Raw genomic sequence first — 13,491 nt, 5'->3', positions numbered from 1 at the left:
ATTTGTGAAGAAGTTCATGAAGTCATTACTAGTTAACGTTAAAGGGATAGTTGGCTCAAAAGAGCTCTGACTGTTTGTCAGCCTGGCTACAGAGCTGAAGAGAAACCTGGGGTTGTTCTTATTTTCTTCAATCAGTGATGAATAGTAAGATGTTCTGGCTTTGCGGAGGGCTTTCTTATAAAGCAGCAAACTATTTCTCCAGGCTAAATGATGATCCTCTAGATTTGTGACACGCCATTTCCTCTCCAGATTACGAGTCATCTGCTTTAGGGTACGTGTTTCAGAATTATACCACGGAGTCAGGTACTTCTGATTTGAGGCCTTAGTTTTCACAGGAGCTACAGTATCCAGAGTCGTACGTAGTGAGGAGGTGAAATTATTAACAAGATAATCGACCTCTGTTGGGGTAGCGTTCAGATAGCTACTCTGCTCTGTGTTGGTACAGGTCATTGAAGATGATAACAGTGGGTGGATTATATTCTTAAACTTAGTTACAGTGCTTTCAGAAAGACATCTACTTTGATAAAGTCTACTCTTCACCGCTGTGTAATCAATTATTGTAAAAGTAAATGTTATCAGGAAATGATCAGACAGCAGAGGGTTTTCAGGAAACACTGTTAAATGTTCAGGTTCGATGCCATATGTTAGAACAAGATCTAGAGTGTGATTAAAGTGGTGGGTGGGTTCTTTTACATTTTGAGAGAAACCAATTGAGTCTAATAACAGATTAAATGCCATGTTGAGGCTGTCATTTTTAGCATCTACATGGATGTTAAAATCACCCACAATAATTATTTTATCTGAGCTCAGAACTAAATTAGATATAAAGTCTGAGAAATCAGACAGAAACTCTGTGTAAGGCCCAGGTGGACGATAGATGATAACAAGTAAGACTGGTTTCTGAGTTTCACAGCTGGGGTGGACAATGTTAAGCATCAGGCTTTCAAATGAATTAAAAGTCTGTCTTGGTCTTTCATTAATTAATAGGCTGGTGTGAAAAATTGCTATCTATCTATCTACTGGGCCTTCTGAGGCAGCAGAGCTACTTTTACCTTACACTGATTCGACCCTACTACCAAAAAGAATGCAGGAAATCATTCCTACTGTTCTATATCAAACTGCATAATAACTCCGTATACCCTCTGCAGCCCGAGACTTCGAGGACACCAGAACGCATGAGCATCGTGATCGTGTCGAACCTGAGCCACCAGCATCCTGTGAGCCCTGTACTGGCCAGGCCTTTGCTACGAGCCTCCTGCTCTGCTCTAACATATGGATGGATGGGAGTTAACTTTAAACTAGATTTTACTCCAATACACACATGGACAGCTGGAGACCCAATAGCTGAGTTGACATTCCTGTTATACTCCTTTGATATTCTCAACTTGGGGAACATGCATCGTTGGAGCATTGTAATGTAAATTCTCTGAGGAGGAATCACTGCCTGATAGCAAAATTTACATTACCAGGTCCCAAGCAGACTCACAGATGCAGAATGAACTTTAGAATGAACTCCAGACTTTTTACTGATCTAATTTAAGAAGAAATTTACACTAAATGAACAGACTGTGGCTTTTCAAGTGGTTTTAATATATCGTATTAAATTATTGTACTAAACAAATTAGGTACACCAGTTAAATTGCTTGTTAACACAAATGTCAATCACATGACAGCAACTCAATGCATTCAGACATGCAGACACGATCAAAGCAACCTGCTGATGTTCAAGCTGAGTTCAATCAGAATAAGGAATAAAATGGTTAAAGTGTCTCTGAAAGTGGTATGGATGATGGTGCCACACAGACTGATCAAAGTATTTCAGAAACTACTGATCTACTGGGAGTTTTTCTCACATCTGTCTGTACGAATTACAGATAATGATCATAAAAAGAGAACATATTCTGAGTGGCAGTCCTGTGGGTGAAAATGACTTGTTGATGGTAGATGTCAGTGGAGAACAGCCACACTGCTGATATGGAAAACACAGCTTCCAAGATTCAGTTATCTGAGTGAAATTCTATTATTTTCTTTAGCGTTACCCATCAGCAGGTATTGGTCTGTATGTGATTAACCCATACAATCTATAGATACACCTTGCTATCCAGGTTAGCTAATTCAATTCAAATTGTAATTTAAATTAGCTCAGTGATTGTTTTCCTTCTCTTTGTCCTGTTGTTCATTATTGTGCATCCTGTTGATCTCAGTCCTTCAGTGCAGGTTGGTCTTCCTTCCATCTTGTTTCTCCAGTGACAGCCATCATCTGCCTTTTCTTATCTGGGACTGAAAAAAAAATCAAAATGAAACTAAAAAGACACAAAAATTTGAAACATTAAATGATAAGTTTATTCATTTTAAGATTACCTACAAATTTAGCTTGTTGGCTAACACTTTATACCCAACACTGTATAATAATGACAAACTATTAAGGGATTAAGCATTAGTACAGTATCAGTAAGTGCTTAATTCATTGTTTAAAAAACATTACTCCTCAGTATGTAATTTATAAATGTTTATGTTTAGGCTGTGTAAAATGCTCAGGAGACAATTCTGCACATAACAGCAGGGTGCAAGGTGCTAGCAGGCACGGCATAAATCGAATGCCATAACCAAGCAGCCAGCATAGTGTACAGGGACATCTGTGCTGAGTACGGTTTGCAAGTACCAAGGGCGGGCGGATAGATAGATAGATAGATAGATAGATAGATAGATAGATAGATAGATAGATAGATAGATAGATAGATAGATAGATAGATAGATAGATAGATAGATAGATAGATAGATAGATAGATAGATAGATAGATAGATAGATAGATAGATAGATAGATAGATAGATAGATAGATAGATAGATAGATAGATAGATAGAATTTCGCCATAAACTGACCATGACCAGGGGCTCCCACAAGATTTCAGTCAGAGAAGTGAAAAGAATGATCAGAAAAGTTGTCCAAGAACAAGGAGAGCTACAGAAAGAATTGGAATCAAAGAAAACAATAAGCAATGCACTCAATGCATATGACTCCATACTGAAGACATGTTGAAGCTTTCATCACTCACAAAGGCTTTTGTCCAAAGTATTAAATATATTTCAGTAAATGTGCTCAATGTTTCCCTGTGATGTTTTCTAAATATTACACATAATTTGATTTGTGGATATCTATGGTTGATTTTTTTGCATGTGTGGAATGGATTGGTTATTACTGACATCTGGTGAGAATGTCATGTCAAAAGCACCTTTAGAAATATGTTTATTTTGAAAGTTGGTGACGTGCTTATTTAACCCACTATATCAATGTACATCTAAATTGTTTGTTAATTACTTCTAAACAATACCATGAACAAGTTATAAACGATTCTAATCAAGAATCAACTTTTATATCTGTATTTATAAATTACGCACCAAGGAGCTTTTCAAAGGATAGACTTAGTACTTAATAATCTCTTACTTATGCTTAACAGCGTGTCAATATTATAAAATCTTACCACTTGTTTAAACTTTCCAGTATGTTGTGAAAAATGTTTTCACAGGATTGTGTAGAGTCCTGTGTAAAAGACCATGTGATTCAGTAGCTTATTGAACCACCGTTAGCAGCAATACTCTGAAATAATAAGAGTATTCTTCATTTTTCAAAGGACCACATAGCGTCTTACATAACTTTCTTTTCATATTACTGTACGCTCCGGCAAACACTCCAGAAATACTTTCCCCCTCTGAACTCATGTTACGTTATGAATAGTTGTCTCCTTTTTAATATATATGCAGATACACCCTGCATCTCTACATGTATGGAACTTTCATAGTATTTTATAAATAGTCAGTTAAGAGTATATATTCAAAGTGTGGTTTAATATATTTTGTCATAATTAAAACAACCATGACAAAAGGGGATAATCAACTTACCAACACTGACACTACACACAAATGTCCACAAATAGTGAATACATTATGAACAAAACAGCAGTAGCAGTAAATTCTCCCAAACAGTGAGGCAACAACAGCAATATAACAGTAATTATCAGTGTTTGTTGGCTCTGTTAAATGGACCAATATGAAAAATAGAAAAGGAAACAACGGCTTTTCACCAGGTTTTGAAGCCTGGGTTGTGCAACTAAGACAGATTAGGCTGTCACTGGTACACTGCTTCAGGGGAATTTTGCAACCACAGTGCTTGAACCGTTTGAAAAACATTCACTGGTAACTGGCTGTAATGCTCTTCTTTATGATGAGAGAGATATAGTTAAGGTATTTTCTAGTAATACTAGTAGTACCAGGATTGTTCCTTATTTTTTGTCTGGTATAAAAACCCTTTCTTGCATTTAACAGATCACTGTGCAATCGTCTCAAGGCTATTTAAATAACTTGGAGTTGAAGAAATGTTGAGTTTGTCAGTAATAAGGAAGTGGCCTAATGTTACACAAGCTATTACAACACTTCACACAATGCTGGTACCGCTTAAAGTACAAATCCTCCTTCAGAGCCAATTCCACTGAGCCGTGACCTAAGCCTTATAAATATTAATGTTCCCTCAACATGTTGAACCTTCTACTGCAATATCCCATTTTCAGAAAATGTTTGATTTTAATTATTTTAGTTGATGACAAAAACATTCCTTCATGTAAAACATCCAGTTTGGACAAACTCACCAGTTTCCACCTCAACATCTTGATCCACTCATCTGCCTCCACACCCGTCTTAGCGCAAAGGTAAAATGTTCGATCTGGAAACACGAGACTGTGGACACAGAGAGCAGAAGGATGAGTTTTACAACATCCTGTATTCTGACGTTTGTGACTGTGTACGTGTGTGTGTGTGTGTGTTTGTGCATGTACATGTAAGAAAAAACATCCATCCATCTTCTTCTGTCTGTTGAGGGGTCCCATTCAACTGACTGACTCACTATCTTACAGTAAAAAAGACCTGTAGGGCCAGATTTACTACAATGGATGAACTAGGATGAAGTAAAAGACCAGGCACTTTATATAACTAATTCATTCACACATGCACTTTTTCTAAGCTGTTAAGCGCTTACTATCTAGCATTCATACACCAAACTGGAAGAGGATTGAACCACCAACCTTCCAGTTGGTAGCTGACCTGCTCCCCCACCTGAGCTACAGCCACACCAAATGTAAATACATTCATTCACAATGCAACCCAACAACAGCAGTGCAAGTCAGTGTAACGTTACAAACAAGCAGGCCTGCTGAAGGTATAAAAATGTGTAGCGATACAGTTGCAGCTTAAAACTTGTAACGTGCTTATTTTAAGTGTGATTGGTGCTGCTATTCTCCCCCTGAAGGGAGTATGTACTCAGCTGTGTCTGTTTGCAGGACTAGCATCCACAGTTTTCAAGATATGTTCAATTTTGTGTGGTGGTCGATACGAATAACAGTTCGAGCTGATTTAATTTTGGTGAAAAGTAAAAGTAAAGTCAAGTAAAAGTTAAGGTTCAGGGTTGTGCTCTATGAGTCTTGTAGTTTTTTTTTGTTGTTGTTTGTTTATTTTTTGCTAGAGCTGGAGCAGCACAAGCCACATATTTGGATCTGGATTTTTAAAGTTACAGTGCATCATTATTGCAACCTGTGTAACTATCCAGCTTCAAAAGGTACACTGAAATGATCGCATTCCATTCAGCCAAAGAAGTGTGTCTACTAAACAAATTAATGCAACAAATGTTTCAGGAAAATGGTCAAATTAATGGACCAAAGATGTGCTGTTGGCTTGCCCAATTATTTTTCCACAATGGCCTTTGTGGCAAACAAAGTTTTGCAGGGGGAAAACAGAGAGGTCTCACAGCTGCTGAGCACTTTGCAACAAATTTGTAATTTTTTTCATATCCATCATAAAATTTGGCTTGTAATGTTCAGGTTACTTTATTTGTCCCGATAGGCTGATTTGTTCTGCAGTCATGAGTCATCCATTCTCACATGCACACTGTCAGTACGACCATAACAGACAACAAATGAAGCTTATGCATAACTTCAATCATTTTGATTTCAGGAAGCATTATCTTTCGACCCCATCACAATCCCAAACCGTGAAGCTCTCCTGTGTAATAGCTGGAGTAAAAGTTCCTGCATTGCATTCTGTGAGGCCTGCAGTCTATTCTCCTCTCAGCAATTCTTGTTGCCAGCATTCAGCTTCAGTGCTGTGCAATCTTAAGAGTTGTTAAAAACCTGTCTGGAAGTTCTCATTATATATACCACCTTGGGAGCGCTGTCTCCTCAAACTGGCCTATGTTTTCATTGGCCGCTGCAAAATCGCTCTCTCCCTGGGCCACTCTTACTTCCACAACTTCAAATGCATCAAGTCCAATTTCAGTTACTAGAATTGCTACTGTTGTGATTTTTAGGGGAAAAAAAGTTCTCAAATCCTATGATTTACTATGCAACAGCATCACAAACAGCAGACAACAGGAAACAACAGCGAACAAGCTGTTAATCGTGACAAAGAAGACAAGGAGATCGAGGTTTTAAATACACACAAGATAATGAAGGAAGGGGGAACAAACACAGCTGAAACTAATAATGGTGGATGAGAGAGACGAAGTATAACTAAAAACAAAACACAAGTGTCAAAAACCACCCCAAAAAACATGGGAAGTAACATAAACATGAAAATATCTGACCCAGAGATGGGAACCTAATAAAGAATGGGGACAGAAAAGGGAACTAAGGTTATCTGTAACTAAAAAAAAAAGAGCTGAGGGGATAAAGAACAAAACAATAAGGAACCAATAAAAGGAGTGAAGGATTAACAGAAACTACAATTCAGTTCAATTCAGTTTTATTTGTGTAGTGCCAAATCACAACAACAGCTGCTTCAAGGAACTTTACATTCTAAGCGATTTGGCAATAGTGGGAAGAAAAACTCCCTTTTTTTTCTTTTCTTTTTTTTTTTTAAGTTTTTATTTTCATTTTTTAAATTGAAAACAAACAACAAACAAACAGAAACAAACAATAAAAGACATTCACAGTTATGGGACAGAGTAGGTATCATCAACTAGCCAAAGCTTGACTGGCCATTATGACCAAAAAAAAATAAAAAATTCTCAGGAACACACTCTAGTATCTTTATCTTTCAAACATAGCCTCAACCATCTGAGGACCGAGCACAGAAAATACGGGCGTATTAATAATAATAATAAAAATAATAATTATAATAGTAACAGTATTGATAATTACAGAAATTTAAAACAAAACAAAATAAATAAATAAATAAAAAAAAAAAATAATAATTTTTAAAAAAGGAAGAAAAAAAAAGAAGAAAAAAAGAAAAACATATCGTGTGAACCCCTCCCACCATCCCCCCACCCCTTTACCCCTGTATGGCTCTCAACTTCATCACATTCGTGTATCCAAACAGCCCATATTTACACCCGTCTATACACAAGAATCAGCACAACATTCAAGAATTCTGATCAGAAGGGCCTAACCGAGGATCAATTCAGGGTAAACCCAGAGGAATTTACGTCATCTCTATATTCTGTCAAGTCCAAAGACGGTAATACTGAAAGAAATGGTCCCCAAATTTTTTTAAAGGTTCGGTATTTCCCTTTTATACTATGCGAAATCTTCTCAGGTGTACAGTAGGATGCTAACTCATTAATCCAATATCTCAGTGTTGGAGAATTTTCAGATTTCCAATGTGTCAGAATACATTTTTTAACTGCAGTACTCGCAAGTAAAATAAAATATTTCTTGTGGTAATCCACATTTATAGAATCTATGTCACCTAAAATCCATAGTTTTGGGTCCATTTCGACTTGGATCCCAATTACCCTTGAAATTATTTCAGTAGTCCGTCTCCAGAACTCCTCTATTACTGGGCAATTCCACAGCATATGAAGGAGATCACCATCTATCACCTTACATCTCAAACATTTGGGAGAGTAATTAATATCAATTTTATGTAATCTGTAAGGTGTATAATATGTCCTGTGGAATATATTAAATTGCATTTGTCTATGATTTGTAGAAATTAACATGGTCTGTGCCTGTTCCATTAGATGGTACCATACCATACCATACCAACTTTATTTCTAAAGCACTTTAACATAAAACCAGGGTTTCACAAAGTGCTGTACATGTTAATAGCATACGTAAAGAAAATTAAAATGAGATACGATAAAATAAATAGATACAATAAATTAAAATATGTTAAAACAAATTGAGTCAACCCCTCTAATCAATGCCAAAGGCTTCAGCGAATAAATATGTTTTAAGAAGACTTTTAAATTCAGAGACAGAAGAGGCCTGCCTAACATGCAAGGGTAGATCATTCCACAACTTTGGAGCAGCTACAGCAAAAGCACGATCACCTTTAAATTTATACTTAGTTTTCGGTACCTTAAGGAGCTGCTGATTGGCGGACCTAAGGGAACGGGCAGGTGTATATGGTTGTAGTAGCTCCGAGAGGTAGGGGGGGGCCAGGCCATTAAGAGATTTAAAAGCAAATAAGAGAATTTTAAAAACAATCCTAAAATGTACAGGTAGCCAGTGGAGTGAAATTAAAATAGGGGTAATGTGCTCAAACTTTTTTGTTCCAGTTAAAAGACGTGCTGCAGCATTTTGCACAACCTGCAGGCGCCTAATGGACGCATCACTAATCCCAAAATAAAGTGCGTTACAATAATCCAGCCTAGAAGTAACAAAGGCATGGATTACTGTCTGAAAATGCTGTTTCGATAAGATAGGCTTTATTTTGGCTAATTCCCTCAAATGAAAAAAGCTAGATCTTACAACAGCTCTGACCTGGCTTTCAAGTTTAAGATTTGCCTCTATTTTAACTCCCAGATTAGTGATGACTGGTTTAACATACTGTGCCAGTGAACCAAGATCTATAATAGTGGCCTCAGAAGCGCCACCAAAAACCATCACTTCTGTTTTCTGTTCATTAAAATGTAAAAAGTTCAAAGCCATCCAAGTCCTTATTTCATCAAGGCATCTGAGCAGCGGGTCTACTGAGAAGCCATTTATCTTTTTAAGTGGGAAATAAATCTGGGAGTCATCGGCGTAGCAGTGGAAAGAAACCCCATGTTTCCTGAAAATAGACCCAAGGGGTAGGAGATATAGAGAGAAAAGAAGCGGGCCTAAAACTGAACCCTGTGGAACCCCACATTGAAGAGAAGCAGTAGAGGATACAAACTCCCCTAGTTTCACAGAGAACGTTCGCTCTGCCAAATAGGATCTGAGCCACTGCAGTGCGGTACTCCGCATACCCACCAACTGCTCTAAACGGGAAATTAAAATATTATGATCCACTGTATCAAAAGCAGCAGTTAAATCTAACAGCACAATAATAACACAGTCACCTGAGTCATTTGCCAAAAACACATCATTAAAAACTCTTAAAAGGGCAGATTCAGTACTATGTAAAGCTTTAAAACCAGATTGGAAAACTTCTAAAATACCGTGTTCTTCTAGGAAGGACATTAATTGCTTGTAAACTACCTTTTCAAGAATCTTTGAGATAAAAGGCAGTTTGGAAATAGGTCTGTAATTCGCAATAATATCAGGATCAAGAGCAGGTTTTTTGAGTAGAGGCTGAATCACTGCATGTTTGAGATTGACAGGTACAACACCAGAGGACAGACTACTATTTACAATGGATTGTACAGCTGATGCTATAGTGAGAAAAACCTCTTTGAAAAATCGAGGAGGGAGAGCATCATAAGGGGAAGCTGAGGGCTTCATGTGAGCAACCAACTCCTGCAGGCAGAGCATGGAAACTGGCTCGAACCTGTCAAAGACAGCAGAACTAGGGACAGGGGTAGAAGGGTCGGGAACGGACTGGGAAGTCTGTGCTTTGACAGATAGCACTTTATCAATAAAAAAGTGTAGGAAGTTTTCACAAATTTCCTGAGAAGACTCGACACCAGCAGTCTGTGGAGCATGAAGGACCATGTCAATAGTCTTAAATAAGACATGAGGCTTACGACAGTTTGCCTGAATAATAGTAGCGAAATGTTTCCTCTTAGCATCTTTTACAGTTTTCTGGTAAGAATTCCAGTAATCTTGTAACATTTGGTATGACACCTGAAGTTGATCCTTCTTCCATTTACGTTCAGCTCTCCTGCACTTTCTTCTGGCAGCCCGGGTGTCTTCATTCAGCCAGGGTTCAGATTTGGCTTTAACTTGCTTAAGCTTAAAGGGGGCCACTGAATCTAAAGCAGTTTGGCAGACAGAATAAAACCACGTACTCAGCTCTTCTGTATCATTGCATATGAAATCAGGAAGGCCGCCGTTCTGATTAAAAACAATAGAGAACTGTCCAGCAGAGGAAGGGTTAAAAATACGACAGCTCCTAGCAGCAACAGGAGGAAGATTAACTTTAGTACAAGGAAGGAAAACCTCAAACAGGACAGGCCTATGGTCTGACCATACAACATCACAAACCTCTAAGTTAGAGACAGGTAAATTGTGAGTTAAAACAAGATCCAACGTGTGCCCATATTTTTGTGTAGGCACAGACACAGGTTGCACAAGATCAAAAGAGTCAATAAGATTTAAAAAGTCCTTTGCCATTGGCTTGTCAGGGCAGCACACATGAATATTGAAGTCCCCAATAATAAGGACATGATCATATTTTGGCATAATTTCAGCCAACAGATCAGAAAAGTCATTTAAGAAGTTCTTATTGTATTTTGGGGGTCTGTAAACCACAGCACACAGCACTGTGTGAGACCGACCTAGCTCAAACATGCTCAGTTCAAAGCTACTAGGTGAGGTTAATAATGGCAGTGGTTTACATTTATACTGCTTCTTAAAAACAACCGCTAGTCCTCCTCCTCTGCCTGATATTCGAGGAGAGTTTAAGAAGCAGCAGTCATCAGGTAAGAGATCTGTAAAAGCGCTGGACTCACCGGCCCTCAACCATGTCTCAGTTATACAGAGGAAATCCAGTCCTTGGGTCATAAATAAATCCCTTAAAATAAAAGTTTTATTACTCAGCGATCTAGTGTTCACCAATCCAATCCTGGTGGAGGTCAGCGTGTTCGTGGCTGACAGCGAGACCCGACGCAGCGGCCGCAGGATCTGTAGGTTCGCACCGTGCCGACGAAGATGAGGGGAAATCTTTCGTGGCTGGGACATCTGATCCGAGCCAACAACGGGCACCAGCCAGGCATCGATGGGCTCCAGAGAGCACGGAGAAAAGGCATGACAAGGTACCGATCCACGTTCGTTCCAAAGAGCCGGAGAAGAGCGCACCAAGTACGCCTTAAGTTTCACGAGTAGACCGCTACGTTTGCCCCGGCGTCTGAAACGCTTTCGCCGTGAGGCTGGGGCCAGGGTCCGACAGAGGTTAGCTGGTATCCCAGACAGGAATGGAGGTAACGCCTTATGTCCATTATAAGTTGTATTGGTAAGATCACTGGCAACTGGTCGGAGGTCCAAAAGTTTTTGGCGATTGTACATTAAAAGAGAGTTGACTCTAGCAATAAAAAACAACATAAGCAAACACAACAGAGGAAGAGCCAGACGGCGAGCCACACACACTGGCGCCATCTTGAAACTCTGTTTTGATGGTACCATTCTACCTCTTCATAAACATAGCCCAGATCTGCCTCCCATTTTCTTTTCAGAGACGTTTTGTTGCAGTCAGGTAATATTTCATTAATAATAGTGTATATTGAAGATGCTATTCCTTTTATTGACTTCCATGGTTTGGTGCAAAGATGCGTTTCAAAAGGACTTTCTTTAGGAATCTCAGGGAATGTTCCTTTGGTTTTTTCTTTGATCCAGTCTCTTATTTGTAGAAATTTAAAAAAAATTTGGTCTGGAAGTTTAAATTTTTCCTTTAGTTGTTGGAAGTCAATAAATGTATCATTATTGTATAGATCGGCAACAGTTCGAATATTTCTATCCTTCCATCCCCGCAATATGGAGTCGGAAATATGATGTGAGAGATCAGGATTGCCCCATAGGGGTGTCCTTCTAAGAAAAGAAATATTTATTTTTAGAAGTGAGTGGGATTCCTGCCAGGCACGGAAGGTGTTTAATATTATCGAGTTATTTGTGAGCTTAGATAAACATTTTTTCGTACCTAGAAATGGGACGTCTTTTAATGATATGGGATTCACCTCATATTGTTCTATTGGAACCCATCGAACCTCACTCCTCTCTGCATGTAACCAGATCAAAATTGATCGGTATTGGGAGGCCAGATAATAATTCCTAAAGTTTGGTAGGTTGAGTCCTCCCCTTGAATAAGGGGCCTGTAATGAGGAGAGTTTAACTCTTGGGTTTTTCTTTTGCCATATGAAGGAGGTTATAAGTTTATTTAATTCTTTGAAGAAACTTTTAGGAACATTTATAGGGAGACACTGAAATAAATAGGTAAACTTAGGCAAAATGTTCATTTTAACAACATTAATTCTCCCTATGAGGGATAATGGAAAATCCATCCATCTCTGTGTATTAAGTTTAGTTTGCTCCAACAGTTTAATATAATTTAGTTTGAATATTTTATCCTCAGATTTACCAATTTGTATGCCCAAATATGTAAATCCATTATTACACCACTGTAGTGGATCTGTAAGAGCTCTAACACGATTATCTTGTATATTTAATGACATAATCTCACTTTTGGTATAATTTAACTTATATCCTGAAGCCGCACTATATTCTTTAAGACAATTCATTAATGAGGGAATTGACTTGAGAGGGTCCGTTATATATAGTAGGAGGTCATCTGCATATAGGGAAAGTTTATGTTCACTTGTACCGAATTTGATTCCAGATATAGCAACATTAGTACGAATGGCCACTGCTAGTGGCTCGATCGCAATTGCAAAGAGCAAGGGAGAACTTGGACAGCCTTGTCTACAGCCTCTGGTTAGGGAGAAAGTGTCAGAAAGCACATTATTTGTTATAATATTGGCTTTGGGGGCGTTAAATAGTATCCTAACATAGCGGGTGATCTTTTCTCCGAAGCCCATGGCTTCCATTGTCTGAAATAGAAAGTTTGGTTCAATCCTGTCAAATGCTTTATTAGCGTCCATGGAAATTATTAGCAATGGTTCTTGATTTTTTTTGAGCGGCATTCAATATGTGGAGCAGGCGCCGCACATTATCTGCTCCCTGTCTGTTTTTAATGAAGCCTGTTTGATCGGCATTTATTATCTTAGGCATAATGTCCTCCAATCTATGTGCAATTATTTTAGATAATATTTTATAATCTGCGTTTAAAAGGCTAAGTGGTCTATAAGAGTCACATCTCTGTTTGTCCTTGCCCGGCTTTGGCAATAATGTAATTGTTGCATTTTCCAGTGATTCCGGTAATTTGTTATTTTCTAAGGCTTCTTTAATCATATTTGTAAGTGGTGTCAATAATTTATTAGAAAAGGCCTTATAGTAATCAGCTGAGAATCCATCTGGTCCAGGGGTCTTATTATTTTGTAAACACTTGAGGGCTCGAAGAACCTCCATCTCCGTTATATCTACATCAAGCAGTTCTTTGTCCTCATTATGTAATTTAGGAAGGGTTATTC

The 13,491-nt window shown here is 38.3% G+C and overlaps 1 protein-coding gene across 1 annotated transcript in view; it reads right to left on the bottom strand.

Annotated features, from left to right (window-relative positions):
• Positions 1-1,569: 1,569 nt before the first annotated feature.
• The window catches only part of dapp1 (dual adaptor of phosphotyrosine and 3-phosphoinositides), a 30,669-nt gene continuing 18,747 nt past the window's right edge, over positions 1,570-13,491 (bottom strand). Inside the window, exons 8-9 of the mRNA XM_085257999.1 lie at positions 4,643-4,730; positions 1,570-2,280 (exon numbers count right to left, since the gene is read on the bottom strand). Of these exons, the coding sequence (XP_085114125.1) occupies positions 2,257-2,280; positions 4,643-4,730 (112 nt within the window). The 3' untranslated portion in view covers positions 1,570-2,256. The remainder of the gene's footprint in view (positions 2,281-4,642; positions 4,731-13,491) is intronic.

This window comes from Mchenga conophoros, linkage group LG19 (assembly GCF_057382185.1).
Source record: "Mchenga conophoros isolate Kocher_MC1m ecotype Shallow Benthic linkage group LG19, M_conophoros_male_GT1.1, whole genome shotgun sequence".
In the NCBI taxonomy this organism is placed as follows: Eukaryota; Metazoa; Chordata; class Actinopteri; order Cichliformes; family Cichlidae; genus Mchenga; species Mchenga conophoros.
This window is presented reverse-complemented; position numbering and strand designations above follow the sequence as displayed.